This window comes from Apium graveolens, chromosome 6, assembly GCF_009905375.1.
Source record: "Apium graveolens cultivar Ventura chromosome 6, ASM990537v1, whole genome shotgun sequence".
NCBI classification, from domain to species: domain Eukaryota; kingdom Viridiplantae; phylum Streptophyta; class Magnoliopsida; order Apiales; family Apiaceae; genus Apium; species Apium graveolens.
This window is the reverse complement of record NC_133652.1, coordinates 59,957,142-59,977,324: the sequence shown is the minus strand read 5'-3', so window position 1 is coordinate 59,977,324 and position 20,183 is coordinate 59,957,142. Positions and strand designations below refer to the sequence as shown.

General features: G+C 36.3%; 1 protein-coding gene across 1 annotated transcript; it reads right to left on the bottom strand.

Annotated features, from left to right (window-relative positions):
- Positions 1 to 7,367: 7,367 nt before the first annotated feature.
- Positions 7,368 to 7,673, bottom strand: LOC141665147 (uncharacterized). Its single transcript, XM_074471130.1, has one exon. The coding sequence runs from the start codon at positions 7,671 to 7,673 to the stop codon at positions 7,368 to 7,370; it is 306 nt and encodes a 101-aa protein (XP_074327231.1).
- Positions 7,674 to 20,183: the final 12,510 nt, after the last annotated feature.

The window sequence follows — 20,183 nt, the reverse complement described above, 5'->3', positions numbered from 1 at the left end:
ATTTCAAGGAAAAGATATTGCCTAGTGATTGTAGATGATTTCTCAAAGTTTTCATAGATCTACTTTCTTGGATCAAGGGATGAAGCTAGTGAAATCATTATCAATCACATTAAGCAAGTCAACAATCATCCAGATTTCAAAGTAAGGAATATCAGGAGTGACAATGGAACTGAGTTCAGGAATTCTACCATGAGGTTATTCTGTGAAGAAAATGGGATCATGCATGAGTTCTCAGCTCCAAGGACTCCACAACAGAATGGTGTGGTGGAAAGGAAGAACAGATCACTCATTGAAGTTGCAAGAACAATGCTTGAAGAGTCAAAACTCCCAACATATTTTTGGGCTGAGGCTGTTAACTGTGCATGTTACACTCAGAATATTTATCTAATTAATCCGGCAAAAGGCATGACTCCCTATCAATTATTCAAGAGAAGAAAACCAACCTTAAACTTTCTTCATGTCTTTGGTTGCAAATGCTACATTCTAAGGAATCAACCCGATCACAAAGGGAAGTTTGATGCAAAGGCTGATGAAGGGATATTTGTTGGTTATTCTGCTGGAAAAACTTATAGGGTCTACAATCTAAGAACCAATATTGTTATGGAATCTGTGCATGTTGTGTTTGATGATAAAAAGATTGATGGACTAACAGATGAGGGACATCATGAAGGACTCAAATTTGACAACATTGAGATATATTGTGATGATAGTGAAGATGAGAATGGTGGAGAAGGCACCTCGAAAAGGATTCAAAATCTGCCTTTGGATAATGCACAAAATGCTGCATCAGTTGAAAGTCTTAATTCAGCATCCATTGAAAGACAAAGTGCATCATCCGTTGAAGTACATAATGAAGCATCCGTTGATCATAGTCTATCAACGGATAATCAATGTACTTCATCAGTTGATAGAACTCCTAGTTCCTTTCAAAGGATCAGTAACTCAGGGGGAGTTTCAACCAATCAACACTCTATCTCACATCATGACAATACTGAGGCAACCTCATCTAGAGCTAATCTACCACCTCAAAGAAAATGGACCAAGAATCATCCTTTCGAATTGATCATTGGTGATGCAACATCTAAGGTGCAGACTAGAAGGGCTACTCAAGATGAATGTCTATACAGTAGTTTTCTATCGTAGGAGGAACCTAAGAGAGTGGAAGAAGCTCTATTGGATCCAGATTGGATTCTAGCAATACAAGAGGAGCTAAACCAATTTGAGAGGAACAAGGTATGGAAGCTGGTACCCAAGCCAAAGAACAAGAGCTCTATTGACACAAAATGGGTATTCAGAAACAAGATGGATGAAAATGGCATTGTAATAAGGAATAAAGCTAGATTGGTTGCCAAGGGCTATTCTCAACAAGAGGGAATAGATTTTGATGAGACATTTGCTCCAGTTGCAAGACTTGAAGCCATCAGAATCTTTCTAGCTTATACAACCCATGCCAATTTCAAAGTCTATCAAATGGATGTCAAGAGTGCATTTCTGAATGGAGAATTGGAGGAAGAAGTTTATGTAAGCCAACCTCCGGGATTTGAAGATCCAAATTTTCCAGACTATGTGTATTATCTGTTGAAAGCACTCTATGGACTAAAGCAAGCACCTAGAGCCTGGTATGAGACTTTGTCAAAAAAATTTCTAGATAATTACTTCACAAGAGGTACTGTTGACAAAACTCTTTTCTTTAGAAATGTTAATGGCTCTACAATACTTGTTCAAATCTATGTAGATGATATTATATTTGGTTCTTGATGTGTAAAATTGTAATACCGCAAGTGCACGGTGTCTGTTGTTAGCAGATATAGGCAAGTACGGGTCGTATCCACAAAGAGACTGTTTCAAGGATTTTAATTCAACTACTACAAATTGTTTCTGGATTAAATCGAGTGTTGTGAATTTTTAGCTAACTAAATAATGCAAATTTTGTGTGGTTAAAATCAAATAACTAAAGTCTAGGGCAATATAGGTTCACCATGCTTACACCAAAACATTCACTGAAATATAACAATTTATTGGGTCGAGTAATTAAATTAATGGTTAATCTCTCTCAAGCATTAACACTTTCAGAAATCCAATTATGCTCTCGCACTAATCCTCAAATCTTCTAATCGTATGTATGCCTCTAGCGAGTAAAATCTCTCGATCTATTACCCCTATTTGCATACAATTAATCCACGATATTGGCCAATTACATAGATTAAATAATAAAACATATCAATTAGAATCACTCTTTACCCATTAAACTACTAACAAATCAGAGAATTGTCATGGTGCAAACATGGCTTCCCTTAAACCCTAGGATAAAACTACTCACTCATATTAGCAATAAAAACAACAAGAACAATAAATAAAGTCATAGAAAATATATGCTAATAAATAAGAAGAGATTAAGAATACCTTAAACTTTTATATTAATGAAGAAATTGAGATCCAAGCTTAAACAAAGAATCCAATGAAGAAGATGAAAGACATAAACCCTAGTTTTTTTGTAAACGTCCGTATGTCTTCTTGTAACTAATGATAAAAACTCCTAACAAAACTAAAAGTATCCTCCAATAATAATATCTGATCCTATTTCTAATATTAAAAGTATTTTTAATGTTCTAATAATAATACCAAATAGAATTCCATAATAGAGTTGGAATTTAATGTAAAATTCGCAGCTGTTTTTGCTCCCCAGTTTTCGGGCTCTTCCAGTTGGACTTTGCTTTTGGGCCCATCTCTGAATTAAAGGAAATCTTGCAAGCTTCGCGTGGACTGTAAGATGATCAAAAACGGATTTCTGGATCTCTAGATATGGCCCAAACAGTATTTGCAGGCCGTATAGCCAAATAATACGAATTTTCTTCTATTTTCACTCCAAAATAGGTCTTTTCGCTCCAAATCCTTCCAAGTCAAGGATTCTTTATTTCCTACAATAAATCATTAAAATCTATTAAATAAATATCCAAATCAATGCAAAATATAATTAATATGGGAATAAAATCATCTAAAATATACATAAAAATATATTTTATCAAACATCCCCACACTAAGCATTTGCACGTCCTCGGGCAAATAAACAAAAAAAAACTAAGTCCTATCTAACTAACATCATTTTCGTAGATGACACGATTGCATTGAGCATATGCAACAAGCCTTTAAACCCCTAAGCAGCCCTAGTAGGACGAGTGTTGTCTCGTGAAGGTTTATAGTGAATTTACCTACAAAATTCATTTTTTTTCCTTTTCTGCCAAGTCTCAAGCATGCAACATCTCATAGCATTTCACACATGTAAACTACAATTACACAATTTTGACAGTCTTTCTAATTCGCACATCATTTGTACACAATAATTCAAGTACACACACATTGTCTAAATAGACAAAAAATAACATGAAACAATCATCAATGTCGCCTTTGGTAAGTAACATGCTATGGATAGAAAAACTCACACAACTCTCAAATCACACAAGTGTATAGGCTAAGTGTATTCACTCAAGTTCAATCAATGAAGTTACGTGGTACCATAAGCTTGGTTGTCTACCAAATCTCCACTACTTTGAATATATGCATACACAAATTAAAAGGTCTTTATCGAATGTTGTAATGTGGCTAAGGCGAAGGGCAGGATATCAAGAAAAAGGCTCACAAGTGGCTAACTTGACAAACTAATAGAGCATAATGATCATTTTTAATTAAGCACTCAATATGAAATCAAATCATGCAAAGGCTGAACGAACTCTTACAAGCATTAAGTCCAAGCACATATAACCATGTAGTTTCCCACTTCATATTGCACAAACCAATGAACACAAACTCTTTTTTTTTTTCTTTTTTTTTCAAAGTTAAGTAATTCTCCAGTAACCAAGGACAGTGAAAAGTCACCAAGAAAAAAAAGGGTTATTAGGTTAATCCTCCTTAATTTCTAGTACAATGCACTTAATACCAGCACATGTACATGGATCGTCCCTTTCATATGATATTACACTTGCCACCCAATGGTCTCAAAGGAGTACTTAACTTTTCTTCTTTTTTCCCTTTTTTTTCTTTCTTCAATCTTATTAAAGAGGAAGTAGCTAGCCAGCCATTCCAATTCCCACCAAACTAGCACACCATAACAAAGAATCCCCACACTATGCTTTCACCAACCCTCAAATAAATCAAATTGCTCTACTAGTAAATCAAGACAAGGATAAAAAAATAGGTCCAAGCATTTAGAGTGGTGACATATCAAAAGAACGGATATAAAGCTCAAAGGGGTTCACTAGGGATATAATTTATGGGTACTGTTTAGGTAAATGAGGTTTATCCTAGCGCCTTTATCATTTTCATGCATACACATATCATGTAGTCTCAACAAGGTTCAAAACAAGTTCTAGAGCACATAATCAATGATGAACAACACACAACAATAAAAATTCGATTGATATAGAAAGTATCAATCACAGATTAGGCTCAAGATCTCACAAGGTGAAAGTATGTTTCAGTACTTACTAAAATTGACAAAGATGCATCTCAAATTTTATAATTTTCGCAAGCACATACTAGGAATCATCATGCAACAAATGATTTTCTATAGACATGACATATCAACTAATTATGCAAAAGAAGCTCACATGATGTGTAATTATCCTTGTTAACACACTACGGGACATGGCAATATACAAGATTTTCTAATTTTTTAATTTTTTTTTTTTTTGGATTTTTAACACTAGGATCGCATCCCCACACTTAAGTGGTTCATTGTCCCCAATGAACTAACTAACAAAATACAAAAAGAACAAAATAAAAATCTACACTAAAAAGAAAGAAAACTCCCCTAGGATTAAGGTGTAGGATGCGAGAAATATCTCTGAATAGAAGCAGAGATGTCATCCAATTGTTTCCCCATCCTCTCTTGATTTTGTATGATTTACATCTGGTTTGCCCTTAGCTCAGCAACTTGTTGCTCGAGAGATATCACTGGCTCTGTAGTCACCTCTGGTTGTACTCCGTCGCGTTTGTGAGGTGCTAGAGACAACCCTTTCTTACCATGTCGACGCATCATATGCATACCAGTGATGTACTTAAGATTAATTTGTGTAGACCACCCTGTTGCTGCCTTCAAATTAGTCGTGTAACGACCAAAAACATTTAGTAGCTCAGCAATACGAGTGACAAATCCCCCAATGACCAGAGCACCAGTATGCCGCTCAGCTTGATACAAGAACCTTTCTATCAACAAACTTGTCCAGTCTACCGGAAGCTCCGCATCAAAATAGTACAACAAAGCAAGCTCCCCAGTTTGAATTTTATTGTTGCTCTCTGCACGACCATATAGGGTAAATGATAAAATTCGAACAAAATAACGATAGCATGGGCTGATGATATCTGAAGCCAAGGCAGTCTGAGCAATATATCTTTGAGTGCTTGGCAATCCTGTAATTTTGAGCCAAAAGGGAGTTTCATAATTTTCAGGAAGTGGTTGTTGCTCTACTAACTGCCAATCAAACATGTCGGCCAACCGAGCTTTTGTAATCTCGTGATATTTATTTGCAATCCGAAAAGATAACAAACCATCGCTAGTGACCGTGAAAGAACTGAGGAACTCATAGGTAAGAGGAGCATAAGAGGGCTCATTCATCGAATAAAGATTACTCCATCCAACCTTAACCAGTTTATTTTCAAATTCGGTATCAATACACAACTCAATAGTTGTGCGAGGACATACATACCGATTGGGAAGCACTGGGCGTTCACATAGAACAGTATAACGAGCTGGTTGTGTGTCCCCAATAGTCTTGACAACCGGATACTTTTGAAAAACTTCCGTGTCTTCAGAAATTTTCTTTTGTTTCTTCTTGAGAGGAGACTTAGAGGAAGATCTAGGACGAACCATGTTATAACAGAACAAGATGCTGCTAGGGAATTCACAACAGCAGTGTAAGGCACCGATTCTGGTATGGTCGTGCTTATAATTACCGATAAACTAACAAAAGCGAAGGCCAGATAAGATCAAACTCCGACAAAAATCAGGATGCAGGAGAACACGGAGGGTGCGTATGTACTGTCTGAGATGGAGGCGCAGGCGTGACCAACAGGATGAAGGGATTAAGGGATGATGTTGCGCGGCCACAAAAGCTGAATACAAGGAGGATCAGGACCCGTAATCTGTTCTAGCTGGGATAGAATGTTGATGATGCAGACGAGAGCCGCGGCCAATTAGTAGGTTTATAGGTTACCCGCATGTACATGATACACTGATAATTAGATTTTGGCTATCTAATTAATAAAATACAAATATTTACATATATATATATATATAATTCCATATTATATTATATTAAAAAAAATAGGAACATATTTTTTTTAGAGAAGTATGAACATAATTATAGAAAGTAATATTTTATAAATGATTACTAGATACATTGAATTATAATATTAATAAAGATAATACTAATATGATAATAATTAAAATTTCTAAAAAAAACTATATATATAAAAAAATATTAATATATATACAAATATTTATATAATAGTAATGTAAAAATAAAAATTAATAAAAATATATAAAATATTTACAATAATAGTGATATAAAAATAAGAATTAAAAATATTTACATAAATATCTAGAATAGGTGAACTAAATAATATACAATAATAAACATATATAGGGAAAAGGTGTACATATGCGGGGGTTTACATGTTAGTATCATGTCATGCTGGTTTCCAGAGAGGTGAGGTGACCGTGGGGAGTGAACACCGCGGGCCCTTTTTTTTTTTTTTCAAAAGCCGTGCGCACATGAAATACTCACTCCTGGTTTTGGCAGAGAGGTGGTGTGACCGTGAGGAGGTAATACACACCGCACACCTTGTTTTTGTGTCCTGCTTTTTTTATGTGTATTTTCCAGAGAAGTGAACTACCCGCAGGTAGACATTGCCCGACCGCCAGACGTTTTTTTTTGTTTCCAGAGAGCATCCTCCCACACGGGGTGTTTTAATGCACCACAGGTAGCAAAATTGTACCACTCGAAGATAATTTTCAACACTTTCTGAATTTTAAATTTTATTTTTGAAAATAAATCACCTCCAAATTCAAGCAAAAATTCGTTCCTTCCTGAAACACTTCACACAAAAATCATCAAGGTACCTTGAGGGAGTAAAAAGAAGATAAAATATACAAAAAAAATTCTACCTAAAAAAAAAGAAAAAAAAGAAAGAGAGAGAGAAAAAAATAATAATAATAACTTATACAAAATTTTGGGTTGCCTCCCAAAAAGCGCTTGTTTAAAGTCATTAGCTTGACTTCTAACCTCGATTTAGACACTCGCGATAGGATCATTGAGACGAATCGTCTCCATTTTTCCAACAAATGCTCCATCCACATACAATTTAAGGCGTTAACCGTTGACCTTAAATCTTGTTCCATCTTTCCCCATAATTTCAATAGCACCATGAAATTTTACTCCAGTCACAGTGAATGGTCCGGACCATATAGATTTGAGCTTTCCCGGAAAAAGCCGAAGTCTAAAATTAAATAATAAGACCTTATCGCCAACTTGAAAATCTCTATGTAATATTGCTTTGTCGTGCATCTTCTTCGTTCTCTCCTTGTAAATCCGAGAATTATCATAAGCATCAAAACGAAGCTCATCTAGTTCATTCAGTTGAAGAAGTCTTGCTTCACCTGCGGCCTTTAAATCCATGTTGAGCTCTTTGATAGCCCAAAAAGCACGATGTTCAAGCTCAACCGGCAAGTGACATGCCTTACCATAGATCAACCGGTAGGGGGTAGTGCCAATAGGGGTCTTATAAGCTGTTCGATAAGCCCATAATGCATCATCTAACTTCAAGTACCAATCTTTTCGAGACTTGGACACCACCTTCTCTAGGATGCTTTTGATTTGACGATTTGAAACCTCAACTTGGCCACTTGTCTGAGGATGATAATGTGGCACCCTCCAAACCCGGGTCAGAAGTTTGGGGTCCACACACACACCTTAATTATAACCTGCTTATAACAATAATAAAGATAATAATAATATATGCAGTGACCCTACTTACCAACCACCACGGACCGCAACAGGTTAAAGTATGCACACAAGCCAAACACACTAATATATTACAAACCGTTCAAATCCCAACTATTTCAAACTCAAACTGAGTATTAAACATTATTACAAACTTTTACAAACTTAAATTATCCCAAAAGAAGCCTACTAGCTCAGCTTTCTTAACCTGAACCCCTAGCTCTCGCGCTGGACTGGGGATCCTCGCTACCAACTGGTTCCTTTTTAACTGGAAAGAATATAAACAACATCGCACGAATGAGCTAACTAGTTCAGCAAGTCACAATGACAAAACTGAGAATAATGATCATCAGGTGAATATGATTATGATATCAAGTGAACATTGGATTATGATTTAGAATTGGATATTATACTTTTAATTTAAAAACCAAGGTTAGGCTGCTGATCAGTCACGCACTAACCCCGAGCAAGGCACACAACATTGCTCTAACTACTGGATCCAAGGCACACATTGGCCTAACTTGACCATTATATGGTCTAACCACGAATCTGGTCCACAATTTTATAAAAAAATAATCCAATTCTAACATAATAACAGAATATGCAATAATAAACAATAACCGAAATCATTAACAACAATAAATGTTTAACAATGAAAGGATTTCAATTCTTGTAAGTATCAATAAGGCAATTTAAAAGCTTGGATGCTGGGTAATGAAAGAATTGGATAACAAAGGAATCAACATTTCAGGGTTTCAAAGATTTGGGCTTTCAAAGCATAGAATACAACGATTGAATGTACAAGTAATTCAGTTCAGTGTTTGGGATTTTGTTTACATGTATTTGTGGAGTAATATCGTATACTTGAGATTTGTGTTTAGATATACAACAATTAATGGTCTAAAAAGAATAAGGTTTATGGCTCAAGAACAATAACTGGAATCAGAGTTTAGGTTTCAGTGCTTCAAAGCACTTGCAATATCAACCAGACTATCACGTATTACAATATTTCAAGAAAGTTCGGAATACTTGCCTGATATTAGCTTACTACACTGCACTCGCTTCCAATCACAATCGTCTTACTCCTCAACTAACTGTTTCCCTTTCCTACGCCTTGCCTCTTCTGCTTACATATCATAAGCATCTATCAATAATTTACTCATGGAATTCTATTCAACACATACCTCTATCTACCCTTCGTTTTACCCAAATTCGATTAACGGATTGAAAGTTATGCAATAATCAAGTAAACAACGAATATATAGACCGATAGTCAATTAACAAGTCACATATAGCACATAATACATCACGTAATCAATGATATATTATTTATAAAGAAGTCTCGGGTCATAAATAGGCTTTCTGGTATTTAAAATGATTTTTAAAACATTTTTCGGAATTAAAACGGGTCGTTGGATCAATTTCGGGTTAATAAACAGGGTTCGGTTGGTCAATTCTGGCTCCGAAATAATTTTAGAATAATTATCGAGCCTTGGAAACAATTTAGAATAATATTTTAAAGCTCGAAACTATTTTTCAGAATTTTTAAATCATTTTTAAATAATTAAATCTAATTAAATAATTAATTAAAATCAATTAATAATTAATTAAATTAATTAATCAATTAATTTTTGAATTAATTGACCAATTAATCAATTAGAAATTAACTGAAATTAATTAACTAATTAATTTAGATTTATTTGTGAATTAAAAATAATTTTCAGAATTAAAATAATATTTTTAGAATTTTCAGAAATTAAAAACGAATTTTTATAATAAAAATAAATAGGAAATATGATTTTTAAACATTTTTAAAACGGAAATCCAATTTTTGCAAAGTCTGGAAACTACAGGGACCAAACTGCATCGTTTTCAAAACTGCAGGGACCAAACTGCAATTTTGCAGTCCAGCCACCGGAAAAAGTCGGGGATGGCCGGAGAACACGTTCCCGACGTCCCCACCCCACCAACACCTCCAGATCACATCTACAGGTTACCAGGAACACAACCATGCAATCAAAACAACCTAACAATCCCTGAGTTGGCCGGAATTTGGCCGTGAAATTTTCCAATTTCCGGCGAACATCGGAAAACTTCAAAACACAACTCCCTTCTTTACAGACCTCGTTATTTCATGAAACTTATATGATTAGATTGCAAATTTCACAGAGAACACAACCCACTATAACACAACATCAATCTATCACAGAATAAGAAACCCCCAAATTTCAATTAAGAACATTCATACGGGTTATAAACCCTAATTTTAAAATTCGAAAATCAAACTCAAATTTGAACATGTTATTGAAATCCAAATCAGACGTATGACATATGAAAATCATCAGGAAAACAAGCTCTACAACATGCAATCATCAAATCATACAAACAATCATCTGAACAAAAATTCATATTTTTAATAAAATAAATTCGAAAATAAATAAATTTTTAGAATAATAACCTTGATTTCTGCAGGTGTATGGATTACAGAATCTGGTAGAGCTCTTCAAGACCTTCAGATTGGTTACTCGAGCTTTCCAAACCGAATTCAATAACACCTCCAAATGCTTGTTTGATTCTTAAAACAGTTTTAGGAAATTAGGGTTTTCGATTTTCGGTTTTCGGGATAATTATCCAAATCAGTACAATTTGTACTGCGGTCTTGGTCTCAGCGCCTGGTTACACGTATTACGAAGTGATAATTGTGATAGTTTAATAAAAAGCTCCCGTTTATCGATAATTGTGATAGTTTAATATTCAAGTACAGATAACACTTAACAATTAGCTCACAGAATAGATACTGAACACACATAATAATTATATAATAGCAAAAATAATTACACGATATATCTCGGATATTACATCCTTCCTCGCTTAAAAGGATTCTGTCCTCAGAATCTCCTAAGAAAACAAATGAGGGTACTTTTCTCTCATATCACTTTCTAACTCCCAGGTTGACTCTTCAACCTTTGGGTTTCTCCACAATACTCTTACTAATTTTACCACTTTATTTCTCAATACTTTCTCTCTTTCCTCTAGAACTTCTACCGGGCTCTCTATATATGATAAATCTGCTTGAAGTTCTATTAGCTCATATTCTATTACATGCCTGAAGTCTGGATTATATTTCTTAAGCATTGATATGTGAAAAACATTGTGAATGTGCTCCATGTGCGGAGGTAACGCCAACTCGTAAGCTACTTTGCCAATACGCTTTAGGATTTCAAAAGGTCCGACATATCTTGGGTTTAGCTTCCCTTTCTTCCCAAACCTCGTTAGTCCTTTCCACGGTGATACTTTCAATAATACCAAGCTTCCTTCTTCAAATTCCATGTATTTTCTTGACTAGTCTGCATATTTCCTTTGACGATCTTGTGCGGCTATTAATCTTTTCTGGATAATTTCAACAACTTCCTTTGTCTGCTGCACCAATTCGGGTCCGAGTATTTTGCGTTCTCCTACTTCGTCCCAATATACTGGAGATCTACATTTGCATCCATAAAGGGCTTCATAAGGTGGCATCCCAATGCTGGCGTGATAACTGTTGTTATAAGCAAACTCTATCAGGGGTAAATGCTCGTCCCAACTTCCTTTGAAATCAATAGCACAAACACGTAGCATGTCCTCGATTGTCTGGATCGTTCTTTCACTTTGGCCATCCGTTTGGGAGTGATAGGCCGTACTCATATTCAATCTTGTTCCCAAACATTCTTGAAAACTCTTCCAGAATCTTGAATTAAACCTTGGATCTCTATCAGATACGATAGACACTGGAACTCCATGACGAACTACGATCTCTTTCAAGTACATATGAACTAACTTGTCGAGCGAAAATCTTTCATTTATAGGCAGAAAATGAGCTGACTTGGTAAGTCTATCTACTATAACCCAAATGGCATCATGATTAGCCCTTGTCCTTGGTAATCCAACTATGAAATCCATGGTAATATGTTCCCACTTCCACTCTGGAATCTCCAATGGCTGTAGCAATCCGCTTGGTCTCTGATGCTCTGCTTTAACTCTCTGACAGGTATAGCATTTGCTAACCCATTCCGCAATTTTCCTCTTCATATCTGGCCACCAATAATTCTTCTTTAAATCTCTGTACATTTTGGTACTCCCCGGATGGATGAAATATCTTGAACTATGTGCCTCTTGTAAAATTTCATTTTTCAGCTCCGTTACTGGTGGGATCCAAATTCTTGAAGAAAACCTAAGAATACCTTGATCATCTTGTTGCGTGCATAATTCCTCACCTACCAAACTATTTATATCTTGATCCATTACCTCTTTCTGGCATTTCTTTATTTTCTCCAATAACTCCGGTTGGAAAATCATACTGTACACTTTTGCTTCCTCAGGCTTGTAAATTCTAATCTCCAATTCCAATTTTTGAAATTCTTTATATATCTCTTCAGGTACGGATAACACATTTAACCTTTCCTTCTGACTTAACGCATCTGCTACAACGTTCGCCTTACCGGGATGATAACTAATCGAGCAATCATAATCCTTGATCAATTCTAATCATCTCCTTTGTCTCATATTAAGTTCCTTCTGGGTAAATATATATTTTAAACTTTTGTGATCCGTGAAAATCTCACACTTTTCTCCATACAAATAATGTCTCCAAATCTTCAAAGCGAAAACTATAGCTGCTAACTCCAAATCATGAGTAGGGTACTTCTGTTCGTGTGGTTTCAATTATCTTGACACATACGCAATCACCTTGTCGTGCTGCATAAGAACACATCCTAATCCTTTGTAAGAAGCATCACTATAAATTATGAAATTCCCTTGATCGTCTGGAAGTGACAAAACAGGTGTTGTGATTAATCTCCGCTTCAATTCCTGAAAACTTTCTTCGCACTTGTCATTCCATATAAACTTTTCATTCTTTTGTGTAAGCTTTGTTAATGGTGTTGTAATTCTTGAGAAATTCTGAACGAATCGTCGATAATATCCTGCCAATCCCAAGAAACTTCTTACCTCAGTGGGTGTTCTCGGTCTTTCCCAATTCGTAATTGCCTCGATCTTTGCCGGGTCCACTTTGATCCCTTCATTACTGACTATGTGTCCTAAGAACTGAACTTCCTGTAATGCATATAACTTCTTTTTCCTTAAAATCTCCAAAGTTGTCCTTAAATGTTTCGCATGATCCTCCTCCGTCTTTGAATAGATCAAAATATCGTCTATAAATACTATAACGAACTTGTCCAAATATTCCTTAAAAATTCTGTTCATCAGGTCCATAAACGCTGCTAGGGCGTTGGTCAATCCAAAAGACATTACTAGAAATTCATAATGCCCATATCTTGTTCTGAAAGTTGTCTTTGGTATATTTCTGGTTTGATCTTCAGTTGATGATATCCCGATCTTAAATCGATCTTGGAGAAATATTTGGCTCCCTTCAATTGGTCAAACAAATCATCAATTCTGGGTAACGGATACTTATTCTTGATTGTCAACTTGTTGAGCTCCCTATAGTCATAGCACAGTCTCATGCTTCCATCTTTCTTCTTGACAAATAATACCGGTGCACCCCACGGGGATACGCTGGGTCTGATTACTCCTTTCTCTAACAGCTCTTGTAATTGCTTTGCTAACTCTTTCATCTCAACGGGCGCCATTCTATACGGGGCCTTGGATACTGGTTCGGTTCCAGGTGCTAAGTCGATTGCAAATTCAATTTCTCTATCTGGAGGAAGTCCTGGCAATTCGTCGGGAAATACGTCTGGGAATTCATTCACTACTGGAATATTTTCAAGTTTTGCTGGCTCCTGACTTCTGTCAATCACATATGCTACGAAATGTTCACATCCTTGTCATAGTAACTTCTTGGCTTGAATCATCGTTAAGAACTTCTTTACCTGCTTCTGTCCCTTGAACGTTACTATTCTTTCGTCTGGCATTTTTACCATTACTTTCTTATTTCGACAATCTATCTGAGCATCATACTTAGATAACCAATCCATCCCTAATATAACGTCAAATTCTCCTAACTTAAACGGTATCAAATCTACCCAAAACTTACTACCAGAAATCTCAATCTCATAATTCCCACAAACTTGGTTAACAGTTACACGTTCTTGATTTGCTAATTCCACAGTCATTATTTCATTTAAATACCCAACTGGACAATTTAACTTACTAACAAAATCTTATGAAACAAACGATCGAGTTGCTCCCGAATCTATTAACACTTTGGCACATAAAGAATTTACATTAAGCGTACCTGCCACGACATCCGTATCCTGGATCGCATCCTTCACCGACATGTCAAAAACTCTAGCCCTCGGAGTCTCATTCACTGTTGGGGTAGATCCCATAATCCTCAATGCATTACTGACTGGGGCTGGTGTCTTGCAATCCCTGGCCATATGTCCTGGCTTCCCACATTTAAAGCATGTAAATCCAATGACTGGAACCTTCACTGCTGGATTCCAGATAGGCTGATCCTTATTTGCTGGCTCTCTTGCTGGCTGATTTTGGCACTCCCTCGAGTAGTGCCCTTTCTGGTTGCATTTAAAACATACCACATTCAACTTGTTACAAACTCCTCCATGCTTCTTTCCACATACTTGACAATCTGGAAAAGTTAATCTCAACTGATTTGGCTGATTCACATTAGCTGGACGATTGCCCTGGCCTCCGTCTCCTGCATTTTCTCTCCTGAAATTAAAATTTCTCCCTGGCTGAAACTTGCCCTTCTTAAAATTTAGAAACTTCCCTGTTTGTGACTGACCCTCATTTCCCTCAACTTTCCATTTCTTGCTTTCCTTATCTTTCTGGAATATCTCACTCTCTGTCTCTGCGATCATAGCTTTCTGTACAACCCCGACATAGGTATCCAATTCAAAAATAGCTACCTTCCCTCTGATCCATGGCTTCAAGCCTTGCTGGAATCTCTTAGCTTTCTTTCTATCAGTATCAACATACGACGACACATACCTTGACAATTCCTCAAACTTCCCCTCATAATCTGTTACCGACATGTTCCCTTGCTTTAATTCTAAAAACTTCAGCTCCATTTGATCCTGAACAAACTGAGGAAAATACTTTTCTAAAAACAATTCCTTAAACCTTTCCCAAGTAATAACATCTGTGCTTTCCAATGTCTTCACCATCTCCCACCAATAGGTGGCCTCATTCTTCAGATAGTAACTTGCAAATTCAACCTTCTGCTCCTCTTTCACTTTTACCAAGGCAAATGCATTCTCTATTTCCTTTAACCACACATTTGCTTCAATTGGTTCTAAGGAACCCTTGAATTCTGGTGGGTTTACTGCCTGAAAAGTTTTGAAAGTTACCTGGGGATTGGTCTGTCTCTGCTGTTGTTGTGCCAGGTGAACTGTTTGTTGGGCCAAGATTTGAAGAATCTGGGCTATTGCTGGGTCCATGGGTCCTGGGTTCATGGGTCCTGGGTTCATATTCTGGTTTGTATCATCTTGGTTGTTATTGTTGTTGTTGTTGGTTTCTTCATTCTGGGTGTTGGTGCGGGTATTTCTTCTGGGGGGCATTTTCTGTAAAGAATCAATCAATTTATTTAGCTTTTGAATCAAATCTTTGTATAAAAGAAAAGTTTTGTAAAATAGGAATATCTCTTTTTGAAAACAGTTGTAACCAAGTAAATTGCATGCTTCTTTACAGAATATAAACAGTTATGGAAAACAGGGTACATGGTATCACAGGGTATACTGGTGCAATAAATAAGGTAAAGTAAAATAGGTGCGATAAAGTAAATGACAGTGTTGGAAAGGAAAAAAGGTACTGATATATATAGATCAAAAGTTTTAGGTAGTACAAGCGTAAAGACGCTTCGAAAGTAAAAGCAAAAAGGGTACAACAACCTACTCACTAGTCAGCATCGCTAGTCTATAAATACAACTCAAAAGTCTATTGATACACACTACACACTACTGCACATACTACATAATCGTAACAACACTGCTCAGCATCTCCATCTCTGAATCTCTGGCTCATGGTAAATATGGACCTCCTATCTCCTCAAGCTCCTCTAGAACCCACTTAGCCCACTCCACTAGAAAATCAGGGGTGATGTCCTCATGTGTAGCCTCAGCAATCCTCACAGCAGCTGCTCTACGAAACGCCTGGAGCCTCTCCCTAAGTCGCCTCTCACCACTCCCCATCTCTCTGGTATGCATGATATGCAATAAATCCTGGATCTGACCCTGTAGGAATCGTTGCTCCATAAGGCAAGCCTCAAACTGATGATATAGGACAGGATAGGAAGAGAACTGGAAAGGTACTCCAGTGACTGAATGACTAGTAAAGCCTGAATCAGCAGGTGGGGGTCCTCTAACAGGTGACCTCATGCCTGGAGGTGGAATGGCCTGCAATGGTACGGGCTGCAACACCGGTGGAGGTAGAATAGCCAATGTTGGTGGAATAACAGGACGTGGATCCGATGCTGGTGCTCCAACTGAAGGCTCTGAGTGATCAGCCGATACGGGAATAAAAGAGTCGGCCATCTCTGCTATCTGAAATCATATCGTAATATAAGAATCTCGTACCACGACGCAAACTATACTAATACCGGGTATACCATAACAATCAACCTCTCGACGTTCTATCATCCTATACCTTACTTCTAATCCTATCCCTCTACCCATTCCCGTCAACCTAGGCTTGTGTCAGTGACTTATAACCTGTAGCTCTGATACCAAACCTGTGGCGCCCTCCAAACCCGGGTCAGAAGTTTGGGGTCCACACACACACCTTAATTATAACCTGCTTATAACAATAATAAAGATAATAATAATATATGCAGTGACCCTACTTACCAACCACCACGGACCGCAACAGGTTAAAGTATGCACACAAGCCAAACACACTAATATATTACAAACCGTTCAAATCCCAACTATTTCAAACTCAAACTGAGTATTAAATATTATTACAAACTTTTACAAACTTAAATTATCCCAAAAGAAGCCTACTAGCTCAGCTTTCTCAACCTGAACCCCTAGCTCTCGCGCTGGACTGGGGATCCTCGCTACCAACTGGTTCCTTTTTAACTGAAAAGAATATAAACAACATCGCACAAATGAGCTAACTAGCTCAGCAAGTCACAATGACAAAACTGAGAATAATGATCATCAGGTGAATATGATTATGATATCAAGTAAACATTGGATTATGATTTAGAATTGGATATTATACTTTTAATTTAAAAACCAAGGTTAGGCTGCTGATCAGTCACGCACTAACCCCGAGCAAGGCACACAACATTGCTCTAACTACTGGATCCAAGACACACATTGGCCTAACTTGACCATTATATGGTCTGACCACAAATCTGGTCCACAATTTTATAAAAAAACAATCCAATTCTAACATAATAACAGAATATGCAATAATAAACAATAACCGAAATCATTAACAACAATAAATGTTTAACAATGAAAGGGTTTCAATCCTTGTAAGTATCAATAAGGCAATTTAAAAGCTTGGATGCTGGGTAATGAAAGAATTGGATAACAAAGGAATCAACATTTCAGGGTTTCAAAGATTTGGGCTTTCAAAGCATAGAATACAACGATTGAATGTACAAGTAATTCAGTTCAGTGTTTGGGATTTTGTTTACATGTATTTGTGGAGTAATATCGTATACTTGAGATTTGTGTTTAGGTATAAAACAATCAATGGTCTAGATAGGATAAGGTTTATGGCTCAAGAACAATAACTGGAATCAGAGTTTAGGTTCAGTGCTTCAAAGCACTTGCAATATCAACCAGACTATCACGTATTACAATATTTCAAGAAAGTTCGGAATACTTGCCTGATATTAGCTTACTACACTACACTAGCTTCCAATCACAATCGTCTTACTCCTCAACTAACTGTTTCCCTTTCCTACGCCTTGCCTCTTCTGCTTACATATCATAAGCATCTATCAATAATTTACTCATGGAATTCTATTCAACACATACTTCTATCTACCCTTCGTTTTACCCAAATCCGATTAACGGATTGAAAGTTATGCAATAATCAAGTAAACACCGAATATATAGACCGATAGTCAATTAACAAGTCACATATAGCACATAATACATCACGTAATCAATGATATATTATTTATAAAGAAGTTTCGGGTCATAAATAGGCTTTCTGGTATTTAAAATGATTTTTAAAACATTTTTCGGAATTAAAACGGGTCGTTGGATCAATTTCGGGTTAATAAACAGGGTTCGGTTGGCCAATTCTGGCTTCGAAATAATTTTAGAATAATTATCGAGCCTTGGAAACAATTTAGAATAATATTTTAAAGCTCGAAACTATTTTTCAGAATTTTTAAATCATTTTTAGATAATTAAATCTAATTAAATAATTAATTAAAATCAATTAATAATTAATTAAATTAATTAATCAATTAATTTTCGAATTAATTGACCAATTAATCAATTAGAAATTAACTGAAATTAATTAACTAATTAATTTAGATTTATTTGTGAATTAAAAATAATTTTCAGAATTAAAATAATAATTTTTAGAATTTTCAGAAATTAAAAACGAATTTTTATAATAAAAATAAATAGGAAATATGATTTTTAAACATTTTTAAAACGGAAATCCAATTTTTGCAAAGTCTGGAAACTACAGGGACCAAACTGCATCGTTTTCAAAACTGCAGGGACCAAACTGCAATTTTGCAGTCCAGTCGCCGGAAAAAGTCGGGGATGGCCGGAGAACACGTTCCCGGCGTCCTCACCCCACCAACACCTCTAGATCACATCTACAGGTTACCAGGAACACAACCATGCAATCAAAACAACCTAACAATCCATGAGTTGGCCGAAATTTGGCCGTGAAATTTTCCAGTTTCCGGCGAACATCGGAAAACTTCAAAACACAACTCCCTTCTCTACAGACCTCGTTGGTTCATGAAACTTATACGACTAGATTGCAAATTTCACAGAGAACATAACTCACTATAACACAACATCAATCTATCACAGAATAAGAAACCCCCAAATTTCAATTAAGAACATTCATACGGGCCCGTAAGGGTTGGCTCAGTTGGTTAAAGAGAGGAAAACTAACCTCTTGGTCACAGGTTCGAATCCCACGGGAGGAGAATTTATGATTATGCCTCCTGAGCCAGAGTCTGTCGCTTAAATGTGGTTTACCTTGGTTCACGTGGTTTGCAGGCTATTACGTGAACCCGTAGGGTTTACCCAGTGCACACCCGAAGGGTAGCGGCTGCGGGTTACCTACGATAAAAAAAAACATTCATACGGGTTATAAACCCTAATTTTAAAATTCGAAAATCAAACTCAAATTTGAACATGTTATTGAACTCCAAATCAGACGTATGACATATGAAAATCATCAGGAAAACAAGCTCTACAACATGCAATCATCAAATCATACAAACAATCATCCGAACAAAAATTCATATTTTTAATAAAATAAATTCGAAAATAAATAAATTTTTAGAAAAATAACCTTGATTTCTGCAGGTGTATGGATTACAGAATCTGGTAGAGCTCTTCAAGACCTTCAGATTGGTTACTCGAGCTTTCCAAACCGAATTCAATAACACCTCCAAATGCTTGTTTGATTCTTAGAACAGTTTTAGGAAATTAGGGTTTTTCTCTGAAAATTATATAATTATCTGTCTGCAAATGATTTTGATATGAAATAAATTACGGTAAAAGGCTATTTATAATTACGGAAAATTAGTATTCCGTTGTATCATTCCGGATATAAAATGGTACGTTTATTTATAAAAACTGATCCAAACGGTATCGGTTTTCAGGATAATTATCCAAATCAGTACAATTTGTACTGCGGTCTTGGTCTCAGCGCCTGGTTACACGTATTACGAAGTGATAATTGTGATAGTTTAATAAAAAGCTCCCGTTTATCGAAAATACGGGTTTTATTGATTTACCGAAACGAATATTGTATCGAAAATGTTGCGTCGGGACCCGCGCAGGACAAACCGTACGCCGGATCGAAAAAGTCGAAACATGGAAAATGCTCGGAATATTACAATTAGGTTAGGAAGGAGTTCTCGAAAGAGTTTCGGGTTCCAAAAACGTAACAACGGTTGACGTCGGTTGGTTCCCGTTTTTATAAAATAGATTTTAATTACCCGGAAAAAGATTTTAGAAATTTCATATGATTCTTATAAATCCATAAACCAACATAAAAATAATTAGG

What these genes read in the sequence shown, in the direction of transcription:
- LOC141665147 (XM_074471130.1), bottom strand. Translation starts at nt 7,673, where the DNA reads ATGGATTTAAAGGCCGCAGGTGAAGCAAGACTTCTTCAACTGAATGAA.